The sequence below is a fragment of the Malus sylvestris genome, chromosome 5 (genome assembly GCF_916048215.2).
Source record: "Malus sylvestris chromosome 5, drMalSylv7.2, whole genome shotgun sequence".
Taxonomy (NCBI): domain Eukaryota; kingdom Viridiplantae; phylum Streptophyta; class Magnoliopsida; order Rosales; family Rosaceae; genus Malus; species Malus sylvestris.
In genome coordinates this window covers 45,688,697-45,702,756 of record NC_062264.1, presented here as the reverse complement: position 1 = coordinate 45,702,756, position 14,060 = coordinate 45,688,697, and the positions used below count along the sequence as shown (strand labels likewise).

Sequence of the window (14,060 nt, the reverse complement as noted above, 5' to 3'; positions counted from 1 at the left end):
CATGAGAATGAGATGAGCAACAAAATGATAAACAAAAGAGAGGAAGTTGAAGGATTAGGCGAGTCGAAACAACTCACAAGGTTTGGCTATTGGTGTTACACTCTCTAATACACCTTAGGTATTTAGAAAGAGCCAAAACCTTGAAATTTAGTCATCAACTACATTGTAGAATCTTATAAGTAAAGAAAAAGTAGAAAGTGTATTTCATCTTTATGTAATTACTCACCATCTTCAATATAAACCCTACTGTTTCAACATTTGAAATCGATTTATAACCAACTAACATATTTTTAGTCTAGAAGCATAAAGCTACGTAAAACCAAATTAAGGGAACAGTCTGAAAAAAATTTCTCGAGACAAGAAAAACAACCGAGGGACGACAAGCTGCGATCCCAGCTCGAAGAATTGATGCGTAAACAGATTGATTTTGGGACAAGGCCAGCCGGAATGCAGTCCTCCCCGATAGATATAGAACTTAGAAGATAGCATCTCGGCAACCTCTAAAAAAGTGCTTCGTCTTTAGTTGGACATGTTTAAATGAGCATTCAACAAGCATCTGCAACGGCTATTGCAACAAGATGACGGACTGAGTGAGAGAAAATGAGGTTTTTATATGAAATTACATCCCGCCAGCGTCGGGAAGAACGGTTTGGAAAGCAAAATTGAAAGAAAACTAATCCAGAATTAGACATAAACCAACTGCCAAAAACAATTAATCAAACATTTCCAACTCCAAACATTAAAGTCCAATGCAGTGCCATTGATCTCAAAGACCAGTTTTAAGGCTTAAAAATATCAAAGCAGCTCAGATCAGATCACTGACCCAGAGCTCTTCAGTGGGTCCAGCCTCCTTTCTCTTTTCCACTGTAGGTGATGTGAACAAACCCGTCTTCGTCCCTGTTTTTCTCATCAACTGCAGACATCAAGGTAGTATCTGTGTAACAACATTCAACAGTTAGAGTTAATTACATCCGCACCTAACTAGGGAAAAAGAAGGATGTTATTACTGCCGGACTAAAACAAAAATGTGTTGCAGCTATGCTCACCAATGGGAGGCTCGGTGTTCGTGAAGTAGACGAACATAGGCTTTTTCCATGGAGATTCATACCCAATCCTTAACCGATATTCTAAAGTCAACAAATTCTCTCAGCGGCATATCACGATGGACATTGTATCTGCAGTAAAAAACGAAGGCCAGGCGACAAAACCATGTGAGACCACCTTCATCCTAGATAAGCTACATGATATAAAAAAGCATACCTAAATAAGGGGGTCAAATCCTATTCCATTCTTGCAATACAAATCAAGATACCCAAGCGTAATCGAATTGGAAACTAACTTCTTCATGTCAATGTCAGGAATGTCACTACCTGCGTCCTTCTCCACCCTTACCTGCACGGAGGCTCAAAATAGAGCACGGTATTGCGTCCACCAAATATAGGAGGAAATACGCAAATTTAATGCAGTGAAACACTTACTGGTATATGGTCAGGTTGCTTCTCCCTCAATTTCCAAGCATCTAAACTACGTCTAGGTGGTTTGTCCGCCTCCAAACAACCACTGAGCATAAATCAAACGCATAGATGAAAAAACAGCTATGCTATTTTACTGTAGCAATACAAATCAAGATAAATAAAGCACAATGGAATGGGAAACTAATTACCTGTATTGATCAGGTTCCAGGAGTCTAACAGACCAATGGGAGTTGAAAACTGGATCATTCCGATTTTCCTACAAGCACAAATGGAGGGGACGATTTTTTTATTTTTCCCATTGCAGCGAACAAATTAAGATAACTAAATCAAGGTAATTGACAACTAACTTCCTCCTCTTGAATCTGCAAGGACTTTTGTGCCTTGTGGCAGCTTTCTTCGCTGGAATTGGTACTCCTTCCTCTTCATTAGTGTATATCAAGTGAAGAAATCCATCTTCATCCTTATTTTCCTCATCCTTGTCAATTGCAGACATCAAGATCTCTGTATCAATGCAAGAATTAGAGTTATTACAACCACAACTAATTTGGGAATAAGATATTTAATTTGTTGAAAAAAAGAAATGCAGCTTTGCTCACCATTGGGAGGTTTAGCGGTGTTCTTGGAATACACAAAGACAGGATCCGTGATTCCTATAACCTCGAGACGAAGCTGAATAAGCTTGACAAAAGCTCCAAGAGGAATAGCACGGTGGACATGGTATCTGCATTCAAAAGCAAAGGATAGGCGATAAAACCATGTGAGAACCCGTTCACTTGAGAGAAAGCTATGGACACAAATGAGTTCGCCTTTGTAGTAACAAGTTTGTATTCCTTTCTGTATGCTAATCTTATGTAACAATATGGAGCGTGAAAATTAGTAGCTATTGTCGCAATATGCTTGGATAAATCCTATGCCAAGAAGGGGACAAGTCCTATTCCGTTGTAGCAATACACAACCAAGAAAATAAGGGAACTAACTTGTTGTCTCTAAAGCCAGGAACGTCTCTCCTTGCATCCGTCTCCACACTCACCTGCATGGAGGCTCAAATTAGAATATGGTAATTACCTCCACCGGACTGAATACATAGGAGGGCATAAACATGTTTGATGCTGGAGAACTCTAGCTGGAATAATATGTGGATGCGCCTGCCTCAATTTCCAAGCATTTAAAGTTCACGGTTTGCGTTCCTCTACAAACTGCCTGAGCAAATAGCAAAAGCATAGATGAAAACAAAACAAAAAAATCTTTATCCCACTGAGGCATTACAAACCAAGATAATAAAATCACGAGGGGAATTGGAAACTAACCTTGTCAAATCGTACGATTCAGGATTTTCCTACCGGAATAATTTGCCCCTATCAGAATTGTTGTCAACCGCGGCCTTCTCCACAATAACATGCATGGGGAGGGGAGGGGTGTTCAAATTACAACGAGTGTATATACAGCAGGTGTAGGATGTAAACGTATACAATTCAGCTAAATTCTTACCAACGCCCTCTTGTACGAACTATCATTCCAAGGGTCTAACACCTCAATGGACCATGTCTGCAAACCAGGATCAGGATACTCAATCATCCAATGGACTACTCCTGTCATGTCTGCAAATTTTCAAACAATGAAGCAACGCGACATAAGTATATATATATACTATTTATGGCAAGAAAAGCGTCGTTCTAGGGCAAAAAAGAAACACAGAACAAGAGCAAAAGAGCAAAAGAGTCGAAAATTAGGGTTCTGGTGACTGAAGAAGTTGCAATCAATCTTCCGTATTTATATTCCTGGTCCGAACCACCGAATATTAAAAACAGACCAAAATATATAAGCATACACCCATGCTCTTTATGGTTCTAAGTTTAAATACGATGTTTTTTTTTTTGAACAAACGGTAGGCTTAGCTTCACAATGGGCTAACAATAATTTAGTTCAAATTTGCCTTTGGTGAAAATCAAACCTAAAACCTCTCACAAGTAAAGAGGAATACCACTAGACCGTAATACTAAGTGGCAGTTTAAATACGATGCTTATCTTCACATGTAAGTAAGAGGTCTTAGTTTCGGTTTTTTTTCAAAGACGAATTTGAACCACATTATTATAATCATTCCCCGACCCCCTTAGTGTAAGTCTTTATTCATAAACAATAGCGTTTAAGTTATCGGTGACCCATTAAGCTGATGCACTTATTACAGCTCAACCCACTTCTATTGAGCTTTGCCATTGTAATAAATTCGACCCACTTTATTTTCAATGTAACTGTTTGACTTGTTTTTCTTTTCTTTTGATACAAGGACTTAAAACTAAGATATAGAGGTGAATGTTCCTTAACCAACATGATGCTACACGCTCCGTGAGTGACACGAACAAGTGACAATTCGAGTCGTTAGAGGGAAGAAAGATGGGCGAACGGGAATTGGCACTCAACAATGTGGTTTTTGGTTGAGATTCTAATTCAAAGACAACAAACTAGCTTTATTTCAATTGATCTTCAAAAAGGTGTAATAAATGGTCCAAATCTCAAGTGGCCTTGAAGGTTGGTTTGTGGGTGGGTATGTTTGCAAAAAAGAAAGTTGTTACATTCTTGAGACATTCGTCTAAAGACTCTAAACTACGGAGAAAAAAGATTCGAACCATTCAGACAATATAAATGATTAATGAGCTTGAATGCATTCTTCTCTTGAATTTTTGGCAAAAATAACATACATTCATTGTGACGAAAGGAAAACAAGTTGTGTACTTTTTTATAGCTACATACTTTCATTAGTATTTCGATCTATGGGTTCCAAAAACAGGTATGTTGGCTGCTTAAAGTTTAGAGATTCCCCCAACACTCACTCTGCTACTCAAAAGATATATGGCATGGCAGATGATGTGCAGTACCTTAAAGTGGAGGAATATGCAGTGCATCAGCCACATCATAGTTCGAATGGAACTTGAACAAAATTTCGAGCACCGAACACCGAATTCACCTAATCTTCTGTTTAAGAACATGGCGCAACTGAGATTTCTGGCTTTCTATTTTTGCTTCCAAAAGCTTGGCCTTTGAACAATTCGTTTGGATGGTTCGCGGCCATTCAATGGATCCTCTCATTCCTCGAGTTATGTGTGGATTCGCTATGTCTGTTGGGATCCATTGTTCAACTCGTTGTTGAAACAAACCTCGATATGCCTTGGTTCCCTGACGTGAAGTAATCCCATTCGAAAGCCTCCTTTCACCCTCATCCAAAACTATCTTATGAAACTCACCATTGCTTGGACATGATATCTTAGATGTAGGAGATGCCTCTTGCCTTGATTGCTTCTCCGATGGTGAGCACACCTCACTGATTTCCCTATCTGGAGAATATTGACCAACATTGGTGTTATGTTCACTTCTCCTCGATACATTTTTGGCCTGGCCAACTTTGTTAACGTTGGTATTGCGTGCTACCAATGAATCACAAGAACCCTGATGATCCTCGGCATGACTCATGTTATCCAAACCCGCATCTCCATAACAACTATCATAATCACTAAAGCAATTCAACTGCATTGGAAAAGAAGTTTTGTTGAACCCATTATCCTCCGGATTCATGGGATGGACTGTGGAATTATGGCTAGATGGACTGCGACAAACGTATGGTTCAATCTCCCTATCATTTCCTTCACATTGTTGGAGATCTTTGCAATCAGAGTATATTTCATCTGAGTTTGGAGGAAGGTAAGAAAATTCCCCAGTGTCAGTAACATTCAATGACTTAACTTCCTGTAGGATCAACTCAGCTTTTCTCAACTCCGCCATATCCAGGGTTCCAAACTTTGACCTTAAGAAAGTTTCGACATCTGTTATCAGCTTGTTCAGCTGACAATATTTATCTTCAAGAGATAGTTTTGCATCGATCAGCTTCATCTGGACCCGCTCTTCACGCCAAACTGCTGCTAGATGAAACATTTTCCTCTCTTCCTCCGCTTCTTCAAGAATTCTAATTGATTCTCTCTTCAATGCCTCGGCTTCGGCCTTGTCTTCTCCAATTTGTGCAGCTAGTTCACCAGAAACTTCTTCCATGAATTTTCTGTTTTTCTTCTCTTCCTCATATTTTTTCATGAACTGCTCTACAGACACTTTGACACCAGCTAACTGATTTATCAGATTGGTGTTAACATTTTCCATCTGCTGACGATGTTTCCTTTCCCTTCCTAATTCTTCCTTCAGGTCTTTAATAGCATGATTGTTCCAGTGAGCTCTGGTTTGCCAAGAGATTCTTTCCTCTTCAAGCTTCCTCAAAAAGTGTTTGACTTTCATCTTAAAGGACTTTCGCTTAGCTTGCAGCTCACGAATGCATAATCTAACCTCTGCTAGTTCTGCATTCAAAGCCGATGCCATAGAACTAGTAGTAACTTGACAATCTTCGAGAAGTTTCATATGGCTGTAAAACTGATAGATGTCATCAGATTCTCCTGAGCAGCCACGATCCCACTTTGTTGCCTTCTCCGATGCACATTTGGTAGTTGCCAAAGACGATTCAATCTACAAAATCAAAAGAAAATGATACATAACTGTTAGAAGCTTAAATTTGAGGCATTGAATTTTGAAATAATTTTTATATCTAGGTAAGTTCTAGCTTAAATTGAAGGGTATATTCAAATATTTAGCTTTTGCATAATTCAGACGAGTAGCGTAAAGTTGAGAAAAGATCAATCCTACCCTACGAGAATTCAGTCTAGTACGAAAGACTATAATCAATTCAAGGCATAAACCATTGAGTGAGAAAGGACAGATAACATTTGATTCATAACTTAGTTTTTTGAACCCAATTGAGAGCTTTGTAGCTCATGCTTCGTTTCGGCACCGTGATTTTTTGTATTTTCATGACATGGTAACAAGAACTCATGAGTCCCAACTTCAAAGATCAATTCTTTAACCTATAATTTCAAAACATTATTGAATTTCTTCAAAGTGTAACCCTTAGCTAAAAAAAAAACAAAGGATTTAAGTGTAGTCATTTTCTTAAGTACCTAAAAACAAAAGCATGCAACAACAACAATAACAAAGCATTTTCCCATGGGTCGGCTATATGAATCATAGAACTCTATTGCGCTCGGTTTTGTGTCATGTCCTCCGTTAGATCCAAGTACTCTAAGTCTTTTCTTAGAGTCTCTTCCAAAGTTTTCCTAGGTCTTCCTCTACCCCTTCGGCCCTGAACCTCTGTCCCGTAGTCATGCCTAACCTAAAAATATAAACGGAAACAATCTCTAGCTAGGACTAATGCTCCACATTGTTTATATACTTTGAGTAAGGGCTTACGGGTTTTTATTTTGATATAAAGATATTCTACTGAGTATTTAGGTTAAACCACACAATACACTAAACATTAGTTATCGAACTCACAGTACAAGTAAAAATACAGACTTTTTCACTTACAAGTGGCGAGAAATAAAACTAGCTTTTAGTTAATCATCGCATTAAGGGATTTTTAATTCATTGACCTAGTCTAAACATCAGCCAAAGTTCAGAAAACAATGCTATGTACAATTAATAACCATTTCATATACAACTCTACATTACAAAATACATATAACAGTCACTACACTACCAAATACTTAAAAAATAATTTTTTGACAAAAAAAAAAAAACATGAAAATAAATCAGAATCACCTGAGGCTGAGGAGGAGAAGGATCAGAAGGGCAAGAATTGAATTTGATCTCCCGACCCCATGAGATTTCGCTAAAGCGTAATTGCCACAGCCCCGCGGCGAGCTTCCGAGCCGAGGCCTGGACGACTCCGCCGGTTGTTTTTTCGTTGTCAAACTTCCAGTGAAGAAATGGACTCTGCGGAGGTTCGTAATTCCGGCGCCGGTAAGTCAAAGTTTTCCGGCCACGACAATGGGCACCGCCTGACTGGTTCATTCGGTGCTCATATATAATAATGCCCGAGCGTATTGTTGTTTCTTGTGCTTTTTGTAGTGGAGTGGTCCAATGCTTTTTTATACCGATGATTGATGTCTACATGTCTCTGTTTACTACTGTTTACCAATTAAACAAAAATAAAAATAAAAATGTCAAATTTTCCCAAGTGTACATTTAACTTTTATCTTCATTATGTTGCGTTACAGATTTAAATTCTTTCTTATTTTCCATCTTATCTTAATTTGAATGATAATAATAATAATATATCACGAATAACTTTTGGCCTATTTGGAGTAACATCACATTTTGTATTATTATTAATTTTATTCTCATTGTATCGTGTGTGTTTGTTTTTGTTAATACACTTATAAGTGTGACATTAATTTTATGACTTATAACACCGTTATGTTTCCCGTGCACACAAAAATATTTCTTATTTCACAGTTAGAGTTTCAATTTTTTCGATCCAAGCAAAATTTTACTTTAAACAAGCAATTCGAACTTGAATTCACAGGAGAAAGCCTGTCGACTCTCAGATGCCTAAGCTTAATTTGTACCAAAGAAATACCAAGCAATTCCAATCAATAAGAATGTCATTTCTTTGTTGGTTATGAGACACTGGCATTAGGTCAAAAAACATGAAAGAAAATTCAATCTAACATTAACATTTTAGCCGCAACATTTCAGTACGATGAAAAGGAATATGAACTTGGGACTTTGCTTAATAGTTAACCAAGCTATGAAACGGAGGCAAAGTTTGAACATGTTTAGTCCAATGTTTAAACTTTTAGAATTCAAACCAATGAAGGAGGGTTTATGGCTTCGAGTGAGATACTTCAAAATATTCGAACAAAAAAAGGCAGATAACAGCGAGCTCATAGTGAGTACTAATTATTAACTATGTTTACTGATTGTTTGAAAGCAACAGGTAGACCATAAGTTCCTGCATGCATCTCTGCAGAAAATGCATGTCTGCAGCAAATCTTGAGATACATACATATATATACATACATATATATATATATATATATATGAGATTTAATTATTCATCATCCGTGACAAAAGAATAAATGCGTCGTAACCCAAAAAACAATAACCATGTGCTGCATGCAGCACCGGCGATGGAAATTAAAATGCATTTCCCTAATTAAAGTTGTTTACTATTTATAGAGAGAGACAAAGAAGAAGGGTTTTAATTAGGATTTAATAACCTAAAAAAAATAAAAAACCCTAATGCAAGGATTAGGTTAAGGGATTATCGTTGTTAGACTACTAATGCAAGGTTTTGTTAGACCGAACAAACCCTAATAAAATCAAATATTAGGGTTTTGGTCGTAGATTTAAAAGAGCATTTACTTCCCATCATCATATCTTCATGGGTAGTTAGAAGCTCCCGGAAGTTTAGAATTAAGATGATATATATATATATATATATATATATATAAAACTGGAAATACTGCTTGCCGTCCATGAAAAATAAATAAATTTCATTTAATTGTGTGTTGATAGATAAATACAGTTTACCGTTGCATGCTGATGATAATAGTACATGTGAATACCAAATATATATATATATAACCACTTTAATGTCAAAACACCTAATAAGAGTGCTGCCATTACTATTAATCATCAAAACATAATAAAGGTGGTTATCAATCCTTGCTTTAAACTTACTGTTAGGTAATTTACATGGGTAGCTGAGGCTACTAATTTCATGTACATACTGTAAGATTTTCTTATTAAAGTGAGTTATAATAAAACCATCGTTTTGTATATGTTGTGACAACCAATTGAACTTATACAATATTAGATTTCTAAGGTGTTTTAGTTGGAATAAAACACAAAGGAGGGAGACAATAACACTTGAATATTAGAGGGAGAGTTGGTTACAAACCCTCTAATATTCAACATTAGTACTACTTGCCTAGCTACATATCTACTGGAAGGCTTCTATAATTAAAAACTTATATATAATTAGCTTTTGTTTATTGATATCTAGTCATTTTGATCCACCTTATTGTTTTGAACTTGAGTCTCTGCATTTATGCACATTACAAAGAATCTTAGATTCTGTTTGGTATTCTATTTGAAATTTTTTATCATTTCTCAAAACATTTCTAAAGAACATGTATTGAAAACAATTTTTTTTAAGACTCAAAAACTTGATTGGTTTACGATTTAAACTAGACAATGAGATCTAAAAAAAAGGGATTTGAGGAGAGGGAGAAAGAGGAGAGAGGAGAAAAGAAAGTAAGAGATTATTGAAGGAAAGAGAAAGAAGGGATAGAGAGGAAGAGGAGTGAGAGAAATAACCGAGAGAATAAAGAGAGCGGATTGGAAGATAGATGAAAAAGGTTATTAAAAAAATAAAGGAAAATAAGGAAAGAGAAAGAAGAAAAAAGAGATAGATTTGGAGTGAGAGGGGAGGATGGAGAGAAAAGAAAAGAGTGTGTAAGTTTAAAAACTCTAAAAACTTTTTTTTTTTATGTTTTTAGATAATAGACTATATTTTTTAGTTTAGCTTTTTAAAATAGTAATACCAAACAAGTTTTTAAGGTCTAAAACTTGAAAACTGTTTTTTGAGTTTAAAAAGTTGGATTCAAGGAGAGTACCAAACATATTCTTATTTGTGGCTTTCTTTTAAGTCATTAGATTGACAAGATGGCCAAGATTCTACGAAATGCGGGTAAACACAAATTTTAAATCCAGAGACTCAGAGATCCTCAAGTAAATTCACAACATCTAAATGCAGAGAGTCAGAATGGTATTGCTTATACAACTGCATGCATGCTTAATGAGAGTTGGCTGCCACTGCAAATTTTGGTTGTTGTCAGCACATAAATTAACTTCCCGCTAGCTTTCAGCTTCAGCATTAAAACCTTTAAATGTTTCCCATTTTGTATGAGATCAGAAATACTGGAAAAAGTTCAATCTTCATCGTGATGATCATATAAATACGAAAAAGGATCTTGGGGATCCTTAAATCATGTCCGTTCATCGTACATCGTGCGATCAGAAATTATTTTAAATACTTTTTTTTTTAAATTAAATATGAATAGTATTTAACAAAAATTAACCGCACGATATACAATAAACGAACACAATTTGAGGATTTACAGAATCTTCATAGACCGGATATAAATACATTTGAATTCACTGAAAGTACGACAACTCGATGGCTAACTGGCGCCTTCTTATTGGTCCAAATTGTAATGTACGATCCTTCCTTTGAATTGCCCTGCGTAGGTTCAACTACCAACCACAAGACCAACAAGACCAACAAGCGGTTGGAGGGAAAATTAACTACTACATAATCTCCTACAAACACATGGCGAGCAGGAAAAGGAAGAAAAATCAGTGTAGGTTGTTTGATTAAGATTTGAGAGCAAAGATAAGTAGAGCAAGAAATTACATGACATCTAGACCAAAAGTTAACAACACCGAAAATTGACGGACAAGCTAGCATAGGATATTATGTTGTTAGATATATAGTATAGGTTAATGACACCACTGGCGAAGCTATAGAGGAGCAAGGAGGGGCGGGCACCCCTTCGGTCATCGGAAATCGCCACTAAGAGTGAGAATTTCGCCCCTCCGATCTTCTAAACCCGCTGATCTGGGTGTGTTTCGCTGCTGGGTTTTGGTTTCAAGGGAAGAAGACGACCTGGTGTTGTTTAGACGGCGTCGTTTACCGTTTATAAAACTCAATGTTCCTTTTAATGAAACGGTACAGTTCGGTGGGCTCCTTTTATTGATGTGGTTTACCTTTTATTGACGTGGTTTTCTTTCCCAACCGCACTACCAGGCTACCAGCCCACCATTTTAATTCTCTTCCCTCTCTCTCATTTGTTTAGACTATTCAAAAACAAAGGTTGACATTTGTAATTGTTCTTTTTTAATTCTTGTTATTATTTCCGGTATTTAAAATTATTTCATCTTATTTTCTTTTAATTCTTGAGAAATGATGACTTTGAGGGCTTGTTTCAAATATACAAAAAATTTGTGAGGAAAATATCATTAGTGTTCCTATTATGTGAGAGTGTTTTTTATATTACTGAGAGAGATGTACAACAGTTGTGTGATAGCTTGATTGTTTATGTTGAGAGGGATGTTTTTGTTTTTATTGACAATGAATCTATTATGCTACATTTTATGAAATGAAATCTTGCCGACAATAGTTACAACTTGTTTGTATCGACAAACTGTGAACGACATTAAATATTGCCTACTATCTAAAATGATTTGATTGTCTACATTTTTGTGGAACCTATGCTTTTAAATTTCGCTCCTCCTTCCGAAAATTCATGACTTCACCACTGAATGACACGTAACAACTCTAAGCTCATGAGTCACGAGTCCCGTGACATAATTAACATTATACAAATACAGTGCCATGTAAAGAAAGATAGGAGGGCAGTATTGGAACAAAAGTTGGATGCCAGGTGACCACGAATTACCGGGATTCAAATACAACCATAATATAAATAATCTTACTCCGTCAATTTCAGAAGTTTGATTCCTGAATCGGGGTGAGTCCTACTGTTGTATTGATTCTTATCCAACTAAACACTTGAATTCATTAAACGGCGTGCTATTTCATTTTCACCCGTTCCGTTCCTCCCTAGCAAAAACACCATAAGTAGAACAAGATACCAAGCATTGAAAGGTAGAGATTTGAAGATATATGGTTAAACTGGTTAAGTGAGAAAAACGTGAAGTTCTGTTAGCTTAGCATATAGTTAAGAAGAAGAAAATATGAAGATATATATAATTGTTCAATTGAAGGCCGCAGGTCTAGTGTCTCTAAATTTTATCTCCTCAATGTCTCTTCTTTAATTGCTTGACACATGTCTTTCAACTTAACACTTTCCAAAAATCCTCTAGGCACACCCAACGCAACCCTACCAGGAAAACATCCCCTTCCTCCAGTCTCACGGCCGGAAAAACATCCTACTCTAGTTTCACGGCCGGGAAAACATCCTCCCCTTCCAGTCTCTCTGGGCACACGAATCGACTATTTTTCAACCATCGTCCGCAGATCCCTTGGGGAAACATCCACTCGAATCCTCCGACCGTGAGCATCTGGCCTGATTAGAAACCAGAATATCCACCCCACAACAGCGGCTAGCTAGGCCACCATCAAGTCCCTCATTAGAATCCAAATAATTAGAGAATAGACACTAAAGAGACATAAAATTTAGAGACATCAGACCTGCGGCCCAATGGAACCATCTAAATAGAATTGGTGAATTTGGACCAAAAAATATAATTGGTGAAGACGTTGTTCCAAATATACAAATTGATTTCTTTAATAAAATTCCGAAGTCCAAGATTTCCATTTGCACATCCATGTCCACACTTCATGTCCTATCCCAGATATGCCATTTCAAAGTCCAATTCACGCTCCAAAGTTGAAAATAGTTTGCAGAAGAGATCAAGTATATATGATATAATATTTTCATTCCGAACTGCCGCAGGGTTTGATTGACCATTCCAGTTAATCTAGAAATATTTCTCATTTCGTGGAAGCCATGCAAATTACGATCCAGCCAGCTCTCAGCTAGTCAGCTAGCTAGCTAGCTAGCTATTCTCACCTTGTATATTAGAGAAAGGGATAAAACATGGGAATAGTTTTTGGCACTCGTAAAATTTTGTTTTGCACTCTAAATTTTATATAATTAGAAAGAAAAATAAATTTAAGGATTGCAAAATGAGATTTTTTAAGTGCTAATAACAATTCCCTAAAATGTATACCATTTTCTTTCTTTTTACACGCTTTTTTTAATTATATTTATTGTTTTGTTTAATTTTTTTTTCAATCTGATAGCAAGAACAAAGAGGAATGGATAACATGTGCTAAAATAATGTAAAGAGTGAAATTGACAAAATTAAGGTGCAATATATAATGAACAGCTTGCATCAAAATTTCACTGAAATTTTTACGATAAAACTCAATACATATTGTAGGTAATATGCACGTAGAGCATGAGTGTAATTAATAATGAGTTGTTGGTTTGCGTATGTCTAACATCTTGACAAGTCACACTAATTGATAGCCAATTTAGAGATAAATTTTTAAGTATTGAGACAACAAACCACATGGTACACTATTCACGTATAATAATAAAAATGAACAATCTAAAGTTACTATATTTCACTTTTAGAGTATAAGTGAAAAACAAATCAACCTATTTGTATATAATTCTAGTTATTAGTATATAGGACTGTGTTCTAGGTAGATTAAAAATTACTTCAACTTGTAAATAGAGCTTCTAAATTAAGCCGATCGAGCCGCTGACTTTGTCCTCGTCACTACTCTCCTATCATGTTCTACACGGGGTCAGAAAAAGAGACGAACCAACTAAAAATCACCCTTGAATATAATAGTGTTCGTGCATGCAGTTTCCTCGAGGCTGCAAATGTAATATTATAACAATAATGTCACCTGACCCAATCCCATCCCTCCCACCTCTTACAACTCTGCAGCTCTGCTAGGGCTCCTATATATAACACATACTTCCCCCATCGTTAAACTCTCCCTTCTTTCAACTCACCTTCATTTGTATAGTTAGAAATAATATCTATTAGAAGTAAACTCAGAGTTACAAGCGCTTATTTTTAAAGAACCCTTAATTCTTAAGCTTCGTCGACATAATAAGCTACGTATACCAGAAATGGGAAATTGTTTGAGGCGCGATTCCGCG

At 36.4% G+C, this 14,060-nt stretch overlaps 1 protein-coding gene across 10 annotated transcripts; it reads right to left on the bottom strand.

Annotated features, from left to right (window-relative positions):
• Positions 1–739: 739 nt before the first annotated feature.
• Positions 740–7,412, bottom strand: LOC126624047 (uncharacterized protein At5g41620-like). 10 transcript variants are annotated; one of them, XR_007623967.1, is made up of 12 exons: positions 7,105–7,412; positions 4,350–5,976; positions 2,964–3,073; positions 2,783–2,856; positions 2,453–2,675; positions 2,072–2,196; positions 1,823–1,976; positions 1,664–1,731; positions 1,479–1,560; positions 1,261–1,392; positions 1,047–1,175; positions 740–934 (listed from the first exon to the last, which is right to left on the bottom strand). XR_007623967.1 is itself a non-coding variant. In XM_050293041.1 (2 exons), exons 1-2 carry the CDS (start codon positions 7,354–7,356, stop codon positions 4,435–4,437), a joined length of 1,794 nt encoding a protein of 597 aa, XP_050148998.1. In that variant the 5' UTR covers positions 7,357–7,412; the 3' UTR covers positions 4,118–4,434. The 10 variants fall into 10 exon arrangements, 1 of the variants encoding a protein (XP_050148998.1); XR_007623970.1 differs by having other exon boundaries at positions 1,340–1,392; XR_007623971.1 differs by having other exon boundaries at positions 1,261–1,560; positions 2,453–2,505; positions 2,575–2,675.
• Between the last annotated feature and the right edge of the window lie 6,648 nt (positions 7,413–14,060).